The sequence below is a fragment of the Protopterus annectens genome, chromosome 10.part0, assembly GCF_019279795.1.
Source record: "Protopterus annectens isolate FY-2018-M chromosome 10.part0, PAN1.0, whole genome shotgun sequence".
In the NCBI taxonomy this organism is placed as follows: domain Eukaryota; kingdom Metazoa; phylum Chordata; order Ceratodontiformes; family Protopteridae; genus Protopterus; species Protopterus annectens.
In genome coordinates this window covers 715,100,040-715,114,276 of record NC_056744.1, presented here as the reverse complement: position 1 = coordinate 715,114,276, position 14,237 = coordinate 715,100,040, and the positions used below count along the sequence as shown (strand labels likewise).

The window sequence follows — 14,237 nt, the reverse complement described above, 5'->3', positions numbered from 1 at the left end:
CATGATATTCCCTTAGCAATTAGCTGTACTAAGCAGAAGGATTTTCTGATGACTGTTATCACAAGAAGATAGAAAGAGAGGGAATTATCAGCCCATGATCCAAGGTTGTGAACACTTTCATTTGGAAATAGGGTATTGTCTATGCTGTGTGCTGAGGAAAGGGGGTTTATCAAATGTGACAATATTTCACTTATTTGCATTTAATTTGAGACCATTTTCATTTCATCAGTTATTTATGGGTGTGCGTTCTTGATGAAGGGCTAGGATATCAGACAGGACCTTGACAATAACTCCCAGTTTTCTGTCATCTGCATACTCAGCTAGTGGACATCAGAAAAGTATATGCTGAAAAGAAGGGGTGCCAACACTGAGTCCTGGAAGCCACCATGTATTACTTTCACACCTTCTGATGAGGCACCTATCACTCACACTGTGTCAGTTCTGTCTTTTACCCACTCTGCTACCCAACTTACCACACATGGATCTATGTTTTACGGACTAAGCTTGCTTACAATGCCAGCATGAGGTATGATGTCAAACACCTTGGCCAGGTCAAGAACAGCATCCACTGGAATAGCAATATTTGCCTTAATTTCACCTTTGAGCACCTTCCATGTACTTAAATTTCACCATTACTTCTGAGGCCTATAATATGCACAATGCAGTATCAACATTTAAGGTTGTAAGACTTTACTGACAGGTACACCACTCCTGCTCACAGTTTCTTTAGCTTCTTGTGGTGATTCAAACATCTGCCCAATGTGCCTTGTCACTATTCAAGTCTCTTTAAGCATTTTTTTTTGTGCTCTGCAGCATCGAACAGTTGTGTTTTCAGGTCAGGTTTAACCTCCCACATCTGACACAGGTCTATGTTAAATCTTCGAACACTGGAAATGTCGAACATCATATGGTCGAGACCATATGATCGACATTTGAAGTGTTCGAAGACTGACTTTTAACAGTGCTGTATGGTGCAGAATGGGAGAATTTCCCTTTTCTGCACTGAAGTGCGGTCTCGGAGTGGTATATTTAAGTGGGGGGGTGCAGGGGGGGCTTGCCCTCCTGCTCACACTGTTAAGGTGCGTTTTTCTTTTTTTTTTATTCTATATTCGAACTTCCAAATGTCAACCATATGGTCTCGAACATATGGTATTCGACATTTTGGATGTTTGAATATATGACATAGACACTCTGACACCACCCCAGGTATCATGTTTCAAATTTTGTCAACTTTTGCCTCAATCCTTCTTTAAAGATTTGCTCAACAAAATAGACTTTCTGCTCCTTTAGCCCTTCATATTGCTGGTCAAAACAAAACCAATGACAGTGGGGATAATTTGGGTCTAATGCACCTACAATAGGTTTAGTTTAGATAATTTAACAGTTCATCTTCAGTAAAGCAAGATGAGTGTTATTCCTAAGAACTGACAGTAGAGTGTGCTCTGCTTCTGATAGGACCATAACAAATTAAGATTGTGTTATATTCCTTGTAACTCCATCATCATCCAAGTTCATTTTTCATGAAAAGGAATACTAGGATGACAAATGTTATTCACAGGTTAAGAAGGGGATGAGAAAACATAATGAATTTAAAGAAGTCAGTCAGTTTAACAGGTAATTCAGTAGTACCAACAGGAACTGAATAAAGCTAGCTGAGAAATACGAATAAGAAAAAGAGCATGATGTATACATGGGCTGTCAGAAGAGGAGTATTCAGCCAGGTCCAGATCAGCTAGAGAAATGGTCATGATACCAAACTTGGACAGACTACTGTGCCAGTGACAAGGTCAGAATCACCACTGTTACATGGAAGTCCAAAGAAGCTAACACGATTGACAGAATACCCAACATATAGAGGCAGTGACACCACACTGCACCAGTAATCAAGGAGCCTCAATCCACATCACTGGCACCAGTGGTGGATGTACACTGGCAGGATAACAGGTACGCACACACTATTTCCAGAAGCAGCTCTCTGCATCAAGTGCAATTTCCCTTAAGAGCACACAGAGACCACAGTCAGTCCAGGGCTGGTTTCTCCCTCTTTCTCCAGATCCCCAATAAGAATTCCCACTGGAGCAGCTATTGAATTGAGATCTCAGCTGAGTGGCCAAGCCAAGACCTCCAGCAGCCTCTCTGTTCAACCAGTGCTTTATGCCCCTGCCCAAGTAGCTGACAGACACACACACACACACACACACACACACACACACACACACACACACACGCTGTGAAAGGCTTGCACAGGTTTACTAGCTATGCCCCCTTTTGCCCGGACTATAAGGTAGTTATCATTGCCATCAGCTACTTTAAGGCCCTTAAAGGGTGTTCAATCTTACTGTGTAATATTAATATTAATACAAATGGTAGTTTGTCCAAGAGCAAGGTTATTAGGAGTGGCCCACATAGTGTCACCAAATAAATATGCAAGTACTCTCAAAACTTAAATATCTCTAGACAGATCAGCCACAATGAAAGGTTTAAATATATTTAATAATAAAAGAACAAGAAAATACATAGTATATATTCACAGTGACATCAGTGTTTAAAATCACAGGAAATATTTAAAACAGCACAGCAAGACAGTCTCAGATAAACAAAGAAAAATATCTAAACTAAGCTTTGCTATATTCCTAACTGTGTCTAGGAGTTACTATACCTAGAAACTTACAGAGCAAGGCAGATGTTGCTGTGAATGGTTCTTGTGAGGTCCAAGACAGAATACAGAATACACTCTCTCTAAGAGAGACTCCTCAAATTAACATCTCAAATATTACTGCTAGGATATCTTGCAGAATGACATCATTTTTTGTCACCTGACTCTATCCCAGGTGAAACCCCCACTGCTAGAAGCTTGGCAGAATTTAGCATCTACCTGTGAAAATACACAGACCTCAGATCTTTGGCAGAAGCTGGAAGTCATAAAACAATTGAATTCCTTCATACTTTCAGAGGTAGTAATTAGTTCACTCCGAAGACAATACAGGAAGCTCCCTAGTACAGACATTATGCCTCCAGCCTGGCCTATAAAGTAATTCCATTTCAGCTATTTTTCTGAAGTCAATCTCCTGTATTCCAGTTTCCACTGTTAAAATATATACATTTAAACAGTTACAATAGTGTATGTGCATTTCTGTTCTCTACCAGCAAGGCACACTGTGGTTGCATTTTAAGCAAAAGTACTTTATAAAATACCTTTCTAACACATTTGATATATACAACATACAGCTCTAATACAGCTGCAACACAAGCATCCTACATAAATCATGTTGATATTCACAAATGACATATAATTTTTTACAAAATTCCAGATAGCTGTGCTGGCAGTACACCCCTTTGTCACAGTGGCCATTAACAGGAATGGAAAGAATACTGAAAATGAAGCCATACACTAGCAAAGAAAGTTGAAGATACTTGCTATTATCAAAGCTCCAATGTTGTCTCCCATAAGGGAGATTGATAAGCAACAAGGGAATCAAAAAAAGCTGGGTGGATCTGTTGATGATGAAATATATGTCAAGCTGAGAAACTGATTTAGAAACAGATTAACCAATACAGGTGAAGGCTAATTAGTTAACTGTATAATGTATCCCAAATCTACTTTTAAGATTATTTGAGATTATACCAGTGTTAGTGCTCCTTTGACTTCAACAACAATTAGTTTAAAATGTTGACTGAATAGCACAAGTGTGAATGTGCAAGCACATACACACGCATGCAAAAAAAGAAAAACACAAATCATTTACAGTCCTACATTTCATTAGAAAAATTAATTGCCTTGCATAAAAAAGCTCTTAACTTCTTCCAAATAATAACAGTATCTATTTTCCTTAAAACTACTGAAGATCTGTTACAAAGCTGCAGAATAGCACAAAGGCAGCAAATGCAACTACTGTATATTACTATGCACTAAAATATCATGACTGAATACCTGCTCAGGATCAGAAGATGACAAAAGAAAAAATGCTGCACCACACTTTAGAGAATGTTGAGAAGCATATGAAACATGGCATTCCACAAGTATGAAAGCACAAAGACTACTTATTAAATAAAAATAAAACTGAAAAACTCATGGTTCTGTTCTATGAATTATATACAAATAAAGTGTAGTTTTACACTGGTGGGCATAAATCTGATTATAATGAAGTAATTTTCTTGTATTCTCTTGCCAGTGATGGAGTTTCAAATATCAGATATGCATTAACAGATTTGTATCTTCAAGGCAATCAGCAAAGCTAAAGCTGTTTTCTACAAAAGCTTCATCAAGCAGTACACTAGTCTGTAAAACCTGCATTTTAATCAGAGGTACTGGAGCAGTTTCTTACCTTAAGAGAGTCAGTTTAACCTTTGAAGGGGCACTTTTGATTATTGCCGATGCATTTTGATGACTTCTGCCATATAATGTCTGACTGTTGATCTACAAAGACAGAATAATAATATTTTTAGCTTACATTTAGACTAATAAACAACAATTTTAGTGCAAAACATATTCCAAAAATAAACCTTCACACTTACTAATGCCTTCATGCCTACTGCAACTCTCTAGGTTCCAGAATCATCCCACTCATTCCTGGTCAGGTATTTTGGTAGTAACACTTCAGGCATGTTTTAACACTGCATTCACGATTGCAGTGGGCAGAAAATTTTTGCCATTTTCATCATAGTTACTGTGGACATGCACAACAGCAGCAAGCAGAAGCAGATGGTAGTAAGTAACCATCTCAGTGGGGGAGGAGGTAAACTGTTCTGCTGGTATACTGGCCTCCACAAGAAGCAAGGGTCATGTGCAGCAGCAGGACTGCCAGTGACATGAGTGATCACATCAAATACTGTACAAGGTACAGACTGGTATATTTCCAGAAGTGCACGTATGACAGGTTGATACAACCCTGCACTGGCAGCACACATATCAAATACAAGATTAGTAGGGTTATGACTTAATAGAAAAGCCCTAGCCCCCTGAACATTTTGTGAAGAAGCATGAAATATGGGGCTACTATACAGTTCTCCAACTTAGGGACATTTAAGGTGTTGCCTTAAATGTGGACAACTCTAGTCTTGGGGGATGAAGCTAAACTCTCACACCACTTGGATGAGGGTAGTTCTAGAAAGTGAAGACTGTCAAAGGATAGTAGGGGATAAGGCAACACCTTCCCTTCATTGCTGCTTGAATGAAATTCTCTATGAGTGGCTCATTACCTTATGGGGAACAAGGTCTTTGTACCAGCAGAAGGAAGATGATGGCTGGCAGAAGTAAACAGAAAGGAATTACTGTAGCTAGCACAAAAGAGAGGTTTATGATGCTAGCATGAATTACACTAGTGTGAAATGTCATCTGAACTAGACTGTTCAATCAATGCCAGTGTTGCTGCACCTCAAGTGATTGGAGAATTCTCCCTAATACTGCAACAAAAATCATTGAAATGGTCAGTTCTGGATAACTGTTTGAAATGTCATGAGGAGGTCATGGCTCAAATATCTGTTATTCTTCCCCTCTACTCGTCACTCATTAGACCCCATTATAGAGTACAACGCCGCTTTTGGTATGTACCTCACAAGACATCTACAACAACTGGAAAGGCCACAGAAATACCTCACAAAGAGGATTACTGGCCTCAAACAGATGCCCTACGCAGACCTTCTCAAAAAACTCCAGCTTTATTCCGTCGCATATCGCCTACTCAGAGGCAATCTCTGCCTAACATCCAAAGCTATGTCAAACCCAGAGCTGTTGGACATGCTCCACTTAAAGAACTCCCAATCCCTCCAAGCTACATGCTCTAGGGACCTAAACCCTGTCACCACAATAAACAGAATGTGCTGGAGGGATAGAGTCCTGTCCCAGAGACTTCCCATACTCTGGAACAAACTACCTATCTATACCAAACAAAGCTCCTCATTAGCACTCCAAGAAAAATGCTGATGATTGGATTGGAAATAGGAAATTCACTCCGGGGATCACCTCTTTGGCTCTGCTCGACAGGGGCACAGGAAAATAATTTTCTTGGGTGGCGAAAGACAGGGTACCTTTTTTGGCTAGGCTTATATAGGCCCTAGGGCTAATAGCCTAGTACCTACCTATGAACCACAGTGCTGTGAGAGAATGATGGTGAACGCCAGAAGTACCAAGATGGTCATTACAGTTCATTCATTTAAAATGTACCCCACATATACTAGTACACTACCACTAAGGTTATATTCTTTTAGGCTGGGGAGAAGCAAAAACGCACATTCATAAACTTGCCTTAGAGACTGATGCTTAAAGCATCACACAAACTAAAATTAAGCATTACACAAACTAAAATTTCTGTTGTAATCTTTAAAACCACCCCAACCCACATAGAGTTAGCAGATAAACTTCTGAAGTATATCTCAATTACTTCTAGTGCAGAAATTAATATCAACAATGACTTGGATAAAAAAGATCTTCTTACAACACATGAAATTTTGTAGACAACAGCTGTTCTCTGAACTACACTCATTTTTTTGGGGGGGTCAAAGTACAAGTGAAAAATGATCAAAGCAAATGGCATTTAAAACACATCAGTAGAGGACAAACCTTTTACTATGATTATTATTATTATTTAAACTAACAATATAATTTTCCAGCATTCTTCATTGTATGTACAATATAGTTTATCTTGTAATTTTTTTTTCATGTTCTTATTCCTTTGGAAACGCATACTATGACAGGACGACAATCAAAATGGATCACTGTATAACCAACAATAAACAAATTCAAACAAATAATTAAGTAAATAAATAAGGAAATATTTTACTCAAGGGGGGCTAACTTACCCCAACTTTGTTTTGTATATGTTATATACTGCAATCAGTTTCTACACTTAGAATATGGACATTATGCTATGTTGATATCATGGATACATAAACCATAACACACCAGTACCACCAGCTGTAACAGGAAAACATTCCTCATCACCTGTACCTTTAAAGGTGACTGCATATGAAAAAAAATATTGAAATAATGCACTTTGCCGAGTAAGTGATTGATAATGCTGCTGCCATGAAGTTCCATGGTCCAAAACTGTACTGGAGCCTTTGGATGTTGCCTGGACAGCATTTGTGCATCGCACCATTTGACTGAGATTTTCTCCCACTTTCAAAACATATGTGACTTAGGTTAATTTGCTACAAGACAACTGTTTGACATTCAGAGCTCAACTTGCAGAGTCCTGAGATGTGCAGACTGAATGGCAGAAAATGTAGACTTGTATATACCAAGTCTGAGATTGCCATTTCTCAGACTATTCTCCTTTCTCAGAAGCATGGTGATACTGGAGTTGGTATAAATAAATTTGGGGTGCGTGGGTGCTTCCCCTGCAAAAACGTTGTTTAAGAGAGAAGAGTGGTGTTTGTTATACAGTCCTCTGGATTTTCTGGCTTTTTTCATCATGTTGGGACTCAGTATTTCAAATGCCAACATTTCAGTAGAGAGTTAGCTACACTTAGCTCATAGGTTTCTAGGATGGAAATGTCCTCAATGAGTCACTCTTGTAAAGGATCTTTTGACAACGCAAGATTCATCTCATCAATGAAATAAAACAAGCAAGCAAAAGAGGACAGCTAAAAAGGGCAGGGATGGATACCATTTCAGAAAGACTGCAAGCATGAGACAAAGTGAAAACTGGACAAACAGCAAGTAAACATAGCCATGGAGCCCAAAAGCTACAACAGGGAATTCAGTGGCAAAATGAGGAGCTGCTTATTAAAATCCACACACTCATGATGTCTACTAAAAAGAAAAAGAGATTATAATCTGTTAAAAAGATACAGTGACAAGTGCAATGGAAAGATGACAGAAATTAAAACAGTGGCCAAATCGTAGTACTGCTCCAAATTACGAGGACAAAACAGGGAAACTATGCATTGCACTGGTAAATGAAGCAAATGTAAATGAAGCATCAACTGCCCTAGCCAAACTGAGCACAAAAGGACTAAAAAGAGGCGGCATACAGTATGACAAATATGTTTTGGTGGGGGAGATAAATATGCAGACTGGAAAAAAGGCAATGAAAGTAATCCAAAAGAAGAAGATGGCCTTAGAAAAGGAAAAAGCAAAATAAATAAGAGAAAAAAATCTCCCGTACAATGGAGAATGTTGAAGGACTCAAACAAAATGAAAAGTAGTTTGAAGATGGTCATGTAGCCAAAGTTCAGTCAGAAATATTAACATTTTTCACCTCATTATTTTCAAAGGAACAAAACGTAAGGCACCAGCAAAAGAAAACGGATTGGAAGAGCGAGCATAGAAGTACAGAAGAAAACTGAGATGCAACACAAAGTTCAAATAAGCCAAGAACATATCAAGAGAGACAGACAAAATCTTTAGCTTTACAGACCAGTGCAAAAAAACCTCCACTAATAAAGTCAAAATAAGTATAAAAAATAAGACATTGCAAGTATTTAAGTAAGTGACATTACTTAGACAGCTGCCTATGACTTGCCAAACTCATAAAAAAAAATGTATCCACTGAAATGTACTACCAAGTAGCCCGCTCGTCCAACAGAAAATAAATGTCAAGTAATATGACAAAGAGAACTGAGTGGGAAGAGGAACTAGAAGTGAAGCTAATAACAATCTTCAAAGAAATGCAGAAAATGAATGCCACACTGAAAATGACATGAAAATTATGGACAAACAGATGAAGCTGATGCAGTTAATGAGCACTCCAATGCCATCAAGATGCAGAGAGTAGTCAATAAGCTCCTCAGAGTGAAGGTGGCAGAAGATGAGGCATACCCTGGACCTCATGGAAGCAATCCTGGTGGACACAAACAGAAGTCCAGGAGGAAAAACCTAATATTAAGCAGAATTCCAGAGGGACTAAAAAGGAACAATCCTCTACAGTATACAGTATGAGGGATAAAACTGCTCAGTAAGCACAACTCAGCAGTGAAGAATATCAACTGCAGAGAGCCCAGTGAACAACCTGGCAGACCAAGACAGGAGTGAAAGAAAGCCACAGCAGAATCTTTCATGATTTATCACTTTCCAACAAAGAGAATTCTATCAAGGCTCTGGAAACTAAGTATTAAGTCAGGTGATTATTCCAAAATTGTAACAAAAGGAAATTAAATGTCTGGAAAGAAGGAGCCGGTAGCAGTATGAGGGTTACCCTGGTTGTTTAAAGAAAAGCCAGTAATTAGTACTATGTTCTGTTATGTTTAGCTAGTAGGCAGCTAAGGCTCTTAACACCATACCACATGCTAATATAATAAGTAAGCTAAATGAGCTCCAAACCAATCCCTGTGTAGTTAGTTGGATAACACGTTGTGTCAGAGATAGAACCTATGTAGTAAGGGTGGGAGGCATGTCCTCAGCAAACATGAAGGTGACCAGTGGAGTTCCTCAAGGACCTGTTCTGTTTGGCATCTACTTCACAGATCACAAACACACACATGGGGATCTGTGGATAAACAAGTTTGCAGATGACTACAAACTTGGCGTCATCCTCAAGTTCCCCTCTGATATGAAGATGTTCCAAATGGAACTCACACAACTGATGCTCTAAAAATGGATTAAAACTAAATGTCCTAAAGTGCAATACTGTTACATTTGGTAAACAATCACTTCATTCCTCTTATAGCATAGACAATGCCCTGCTTCAAAATGAGTGTGGGAGAGATGGTGGAATGAGGGTAGACCCTTGCCTTTGATCATCACAATGCAACAGTGATAGGAAATCCTTTTACCAGGAGCAGCTGACTGCAAAAGGCATTTCAGCTAAATCCAAAGTAGTTTTTGCCCCCTCTGTATTCCACATTGATCAGACCTATTATTCAATACAGTGTCCCTTTTAGGATATAGTTTACTAAACATATCAAGCAACTGGAAAGATCCCAAAGGTACCCACCTAAAAAGATTACATGCTTAAAATACAAGAGCTTCTATGAGAGGCTGAAAGTGCTGAACAAAGGTGCCCTGTAGATGCCTTACAGGTGATCTGTACCTTGCCTTTCAGGCCACTAGGGATCCAGTAGTCCAGGACCTCTCATATCTCAACAAATAAAATCGCCTAACACTAGAACCAGATATCTAAATTTGTTTCAGCAAATAATCAAAACCGTAGTGAAGAGGCACATTTTATCAAACACCTACCTTTTCTCTATAACAAACTTCCAGTGCAAATTAAGAAATGCAACACACTTTCTTCCTTCAAGGAGGGGGTTTAATGCATTGTGATGGGGATCCTGAAAGAACAGACACATCAGCAAGATGCCTGCCCATGAAACACAGCAGAGGAAAAGTACACTGTGGGGATGTAATTATCCTTATGCAGAAGTACTGCAATGTAAAAGGCCAACTGGGAAGGCCAAACTGACTCCACGCAATGGGCTTTTAAAAAGATTTGGTTAATCTTTTATTAAAAATGGTACCCATGAGATCCCATTTCAACTACCATGTCCATTTTTGGCAATTACACAGAGAAAGGTACATAAAATAGATGAACAAAGCACACTTCTGCTAAATGGTTTGTGTAATATAAAGGTTATACGGTAGCAACTCCAACACTACCTTACCTCAGAGAAAACTAAATAACTAAATTTTCATTTTCTTCAAGTTGGCACAATCTAGGAGGTAGTATATTTAACAATCAGTGGTGTGGGGAAAAGGGGTTGCAGGAAATACAACTCCCTCAACAAAAAATGTACATTCCTTACTGACTGCCATAGAATGTGAAGATTTACAACTCAGTGCACTCCACTAGACACGAATAAAAATTAAAGTCTTCTCTGCTGTTGAGCACAAAAAAATAGTACATAGCATAACAAAGGTGTGGTGCAAGAGCTCCGCACAGACAAAACAGAGCCTCAGTACAGCTTTGATAGAGACTGTGCACTATCTCCAATCTTGGCAGTGAAAACTGCCTTGTTTAAGAGTGATAGCAGGAATAATACATTACAATCAGGTACAAAAAGTTTAAGGATGTTATGCAGCGACTTAAGAGTACACTGAAGAAGCTGTGGATCAGTGTTCACACTAAAGATGTAAAACAGCATAAAACCCAAACAGTACAGTGTAGTGTGTAGCTAAATCGTGTAATATCATAAGACACACTGTACAAAACCAACCCAACCTGTGAGCATAATCTGTACAGTAAACAAACAGATACGATATACCAACTGCATCCTGTACAATGGAAGATGGACTGATTTGATCAATATGGCAGAAATACATAAAGACAAAGATTTAAGCAAAGGTAGTAGTCCCACGGAGTCTGCAGACATAAAGCACATGGATGGTCCTGGCAGCACACATTGAGGAATGGATCAGCAGCATGCAGTTGTGGCACGGACAACAGCCTAAATAGAAGGACAAAACTGTAGATACTGCCACTGTAGGAAAAAGTACAGAAGTCTCTATCTGCTATACATCACTGTACGAGCAGTAACTGTCAGTTACATCTCTTAAGTCTGCTGAAAGCATCACACAGTTCAATAAGATAATGACAAACTGATTCTTGTGCCCTTGTAGATGAAACTTGAACACATTCAGTTCCAGGACTGGCATGCATCTGCTGTTTTGGTGAAGAACAGTGGGATGGGAATAAATCCCATCCACTACACTGCTAATGCAAGGACGAGGACATCTATCTTTGAGATGTGCAATGAAATCCACAAGACAAAAGTGACTCCAGATCCAGATCCATAAATATTAACCTAATTTTCCAAATCTGTTTTTTTTTTTTTAATTTGGAGAACTAGACATGTATAAGAAAAGCGCACTTCACACTACTTCTGCAAACTGATCAATAGCTCCTTTACAGATTATAAGGTGGGCATGTTCCAGCACTTCCCAGGGGGTTAAATGATTACTCAATAGAACAGGGGACTAAGCACCAACTTAAGTATTTAAATTACACTGTGCAGTACTGATCATTAGTGATGGTTTCCAACTTTGGCTAAAATGGGGAAACTTTTGTTCCATTCTTCCTTTTCATTCTCTCCTGTGTGACTGGAAACAAATTAAGTGAAGACTGGTGTGTGTGAGAGAGAGAGAGAGAGAGAGTTGGGTGGGTCTGCAGCCACCAGTTTAGGTGACACTCTGAGTAAATCCAGGGCTGAGAAGAAAGTAGAATCTTTTTATTCCAGTCATTGGGGTTGCACCTTACAGATACCAAGACATACACTGCAGTATGTGAAGACACATAAGCACTTCAGTGCAGATACTGCTTTTGAAGGGATGTGCTATGTATTATTTACTCTCTTGCTCTCTCAGACAGTGCATCCATTTTCTCTTGTATCAGATCCTGCAGAAATTCCAGAAGACAAGACAAATGATGGAAGGTGGATCAAATTAAGCCATGATCCAAGACTAAAAAAAAAATGCAATTGCAGTAAACAACAACCATTATACAAGTGAATGGAACTGCAATACTGATTGCAATGCAGATAAAGGAGTTAAAATCTGTCTGAAGAGTAGAGATGCCTCTCATTTAATCTGTGGAGATAAATGCATGCCGATGCTGATGCACACTAATATCATCACTGATATTACCCACGTACATGCCAGCTAACATGGGCTCAGACACGAACATCATTTCCAAGAAAAAGTGATGGGTGTGCAACCAGCCAAAATGGGCGGCTCTGCTTTTTTACAGCTTTTTAATCTGTAGAATCAGTGAACTAATACAATTATTTTACTATTAAACCAGTAAAGAAACATGACACTAGTAATATAAACCTGTCAATGTGGCAAATTATACAACCTTTTACCTTAGGAAGGGTTGTAATCTTTTCTAATTATACTACAATAAGGAAATGTCAGGGGATTCAGCCTTATGATTACACATTAATGGAGTAAGAATGTGTGGGAATCCCCTTGTTAATGGCTTCTCCTGTACAAGGAATGACAAGGCAGCAGTCAAAATGCCTGCTGATAGCATCAAAAATTCCGAGCACAAAGTGTAAAGCATAGAGAGAAAAATCACATTCTGGCCAGAGGCTACAAAGGCAAAGGTGACCAAAGTTTCTATAGTATTATGGTCAAATCTAGAATGGAGTCTTTTTCTTCAAGGATATATACTAGTGAGTCTGTCTGTTCAGGAAGTGTTATTATTCTGAGGGCTTCCACAACTGTGTGATCCTATGGAAGGAAACTTGCATATGATAATTACTAACAGTGACAAGCCTCTGCAAAAAGGATCTCTTTCTGTCTTAATACAGATAGACGACTCAAAGGAAGATGGAGTTAAACTCTTCTTCCTCCTCCTGCACTGCATGCTGTAGAATGTATTTTCTCCCTGATGAGTACAAGGATGAAAAGAAAAATGATAAATGGTTAAATGCAGGAGGACATGAGCGATATAAAAGAGACCTGATGGGCCATGACTGGAGGAGGTCTGTGCTGATGAAATGAATGTCAGAGAGAGAAAACCTGGCCCAACATCGGGCATCCCTGCCTGGCTGAATGGTTAAGAAAGTTACTACAATGTGCTACTGCACACAGAGACGGAAATGCACAACAAAAATCATCCAGGTTTGACAGACTATATATATATATATATATATATATATATATATATATATATATATATATATATATATATATATATATATAAATAGTATATAGATGTAAATAAATATATATATATATATATATATATATATATATATATACACATACACACAAACACACACACACCACAAATACATAAATACAAAATAGTCTGTGTGCCCAGCATCTTATGGGTTGACCTCAATTACTGGATGTTGAGACTTAAAACTTTACCATATGTGCTGCTATGGTCTTTTCTTGTTGTGCCGGGAGTCATCTTATGTGGAGCAGTCTCATATTGTCAAGTTATATGCAGATTGCCCTTTCACTGATGTTCTGTATTAAAAAAGCCAAGTACTCTTGTGGGTAAATTCTTATGATCATTATTAAAATAATAGCTTGGTCTCTCAGACTCCATGTCTTGTATTCCAGACCTTTAATATAGCTCATCTGCTTAAAATAAAGAATTAGAACACAAGAGCACTGAGTCAGTGGCATCCAGAGTGTGTAGAATTTTCTCTCCATTATTATTATTATTTTTTTTTTGGTTCAGGAAATAACACAGGCAGATGGAATTAAGTGATTCACTAAAATAACTTTTAGTTTGGTTCTTAAGGATACCCTGTTTTTTTACGAAAGAAGAGATAGGAATGCCTCACCATAACAGCTTGGAACTCAGATATTCATCTAGCAGAAGTTAGAGCAATGAGTATTAAGA

At 38.5% G+C, this 14,237-nt stretch overlaps 1 protein-coding gene across 1 annotated transcript in view; it reads right to left on the bottom strand.

Moving 5' to 3' along the window:
• Positions 1-14,237, bottom strand: part of PATJ (PATJ crumbs cell polarity complex component) — a gene marked incomplete in the record, with an annotated part of 2,990,875 nt that overhangs the window by 1,279,210 nt on the left and 1,697,428 nt on the right. Inside the window, 1 exon segment of the mRNA XM_044085542.1 lies at positions 4,326-4,417. Coding sequence (XP_043941477.1) covers positions 4,326-4,417 — 92 coding nt within the window.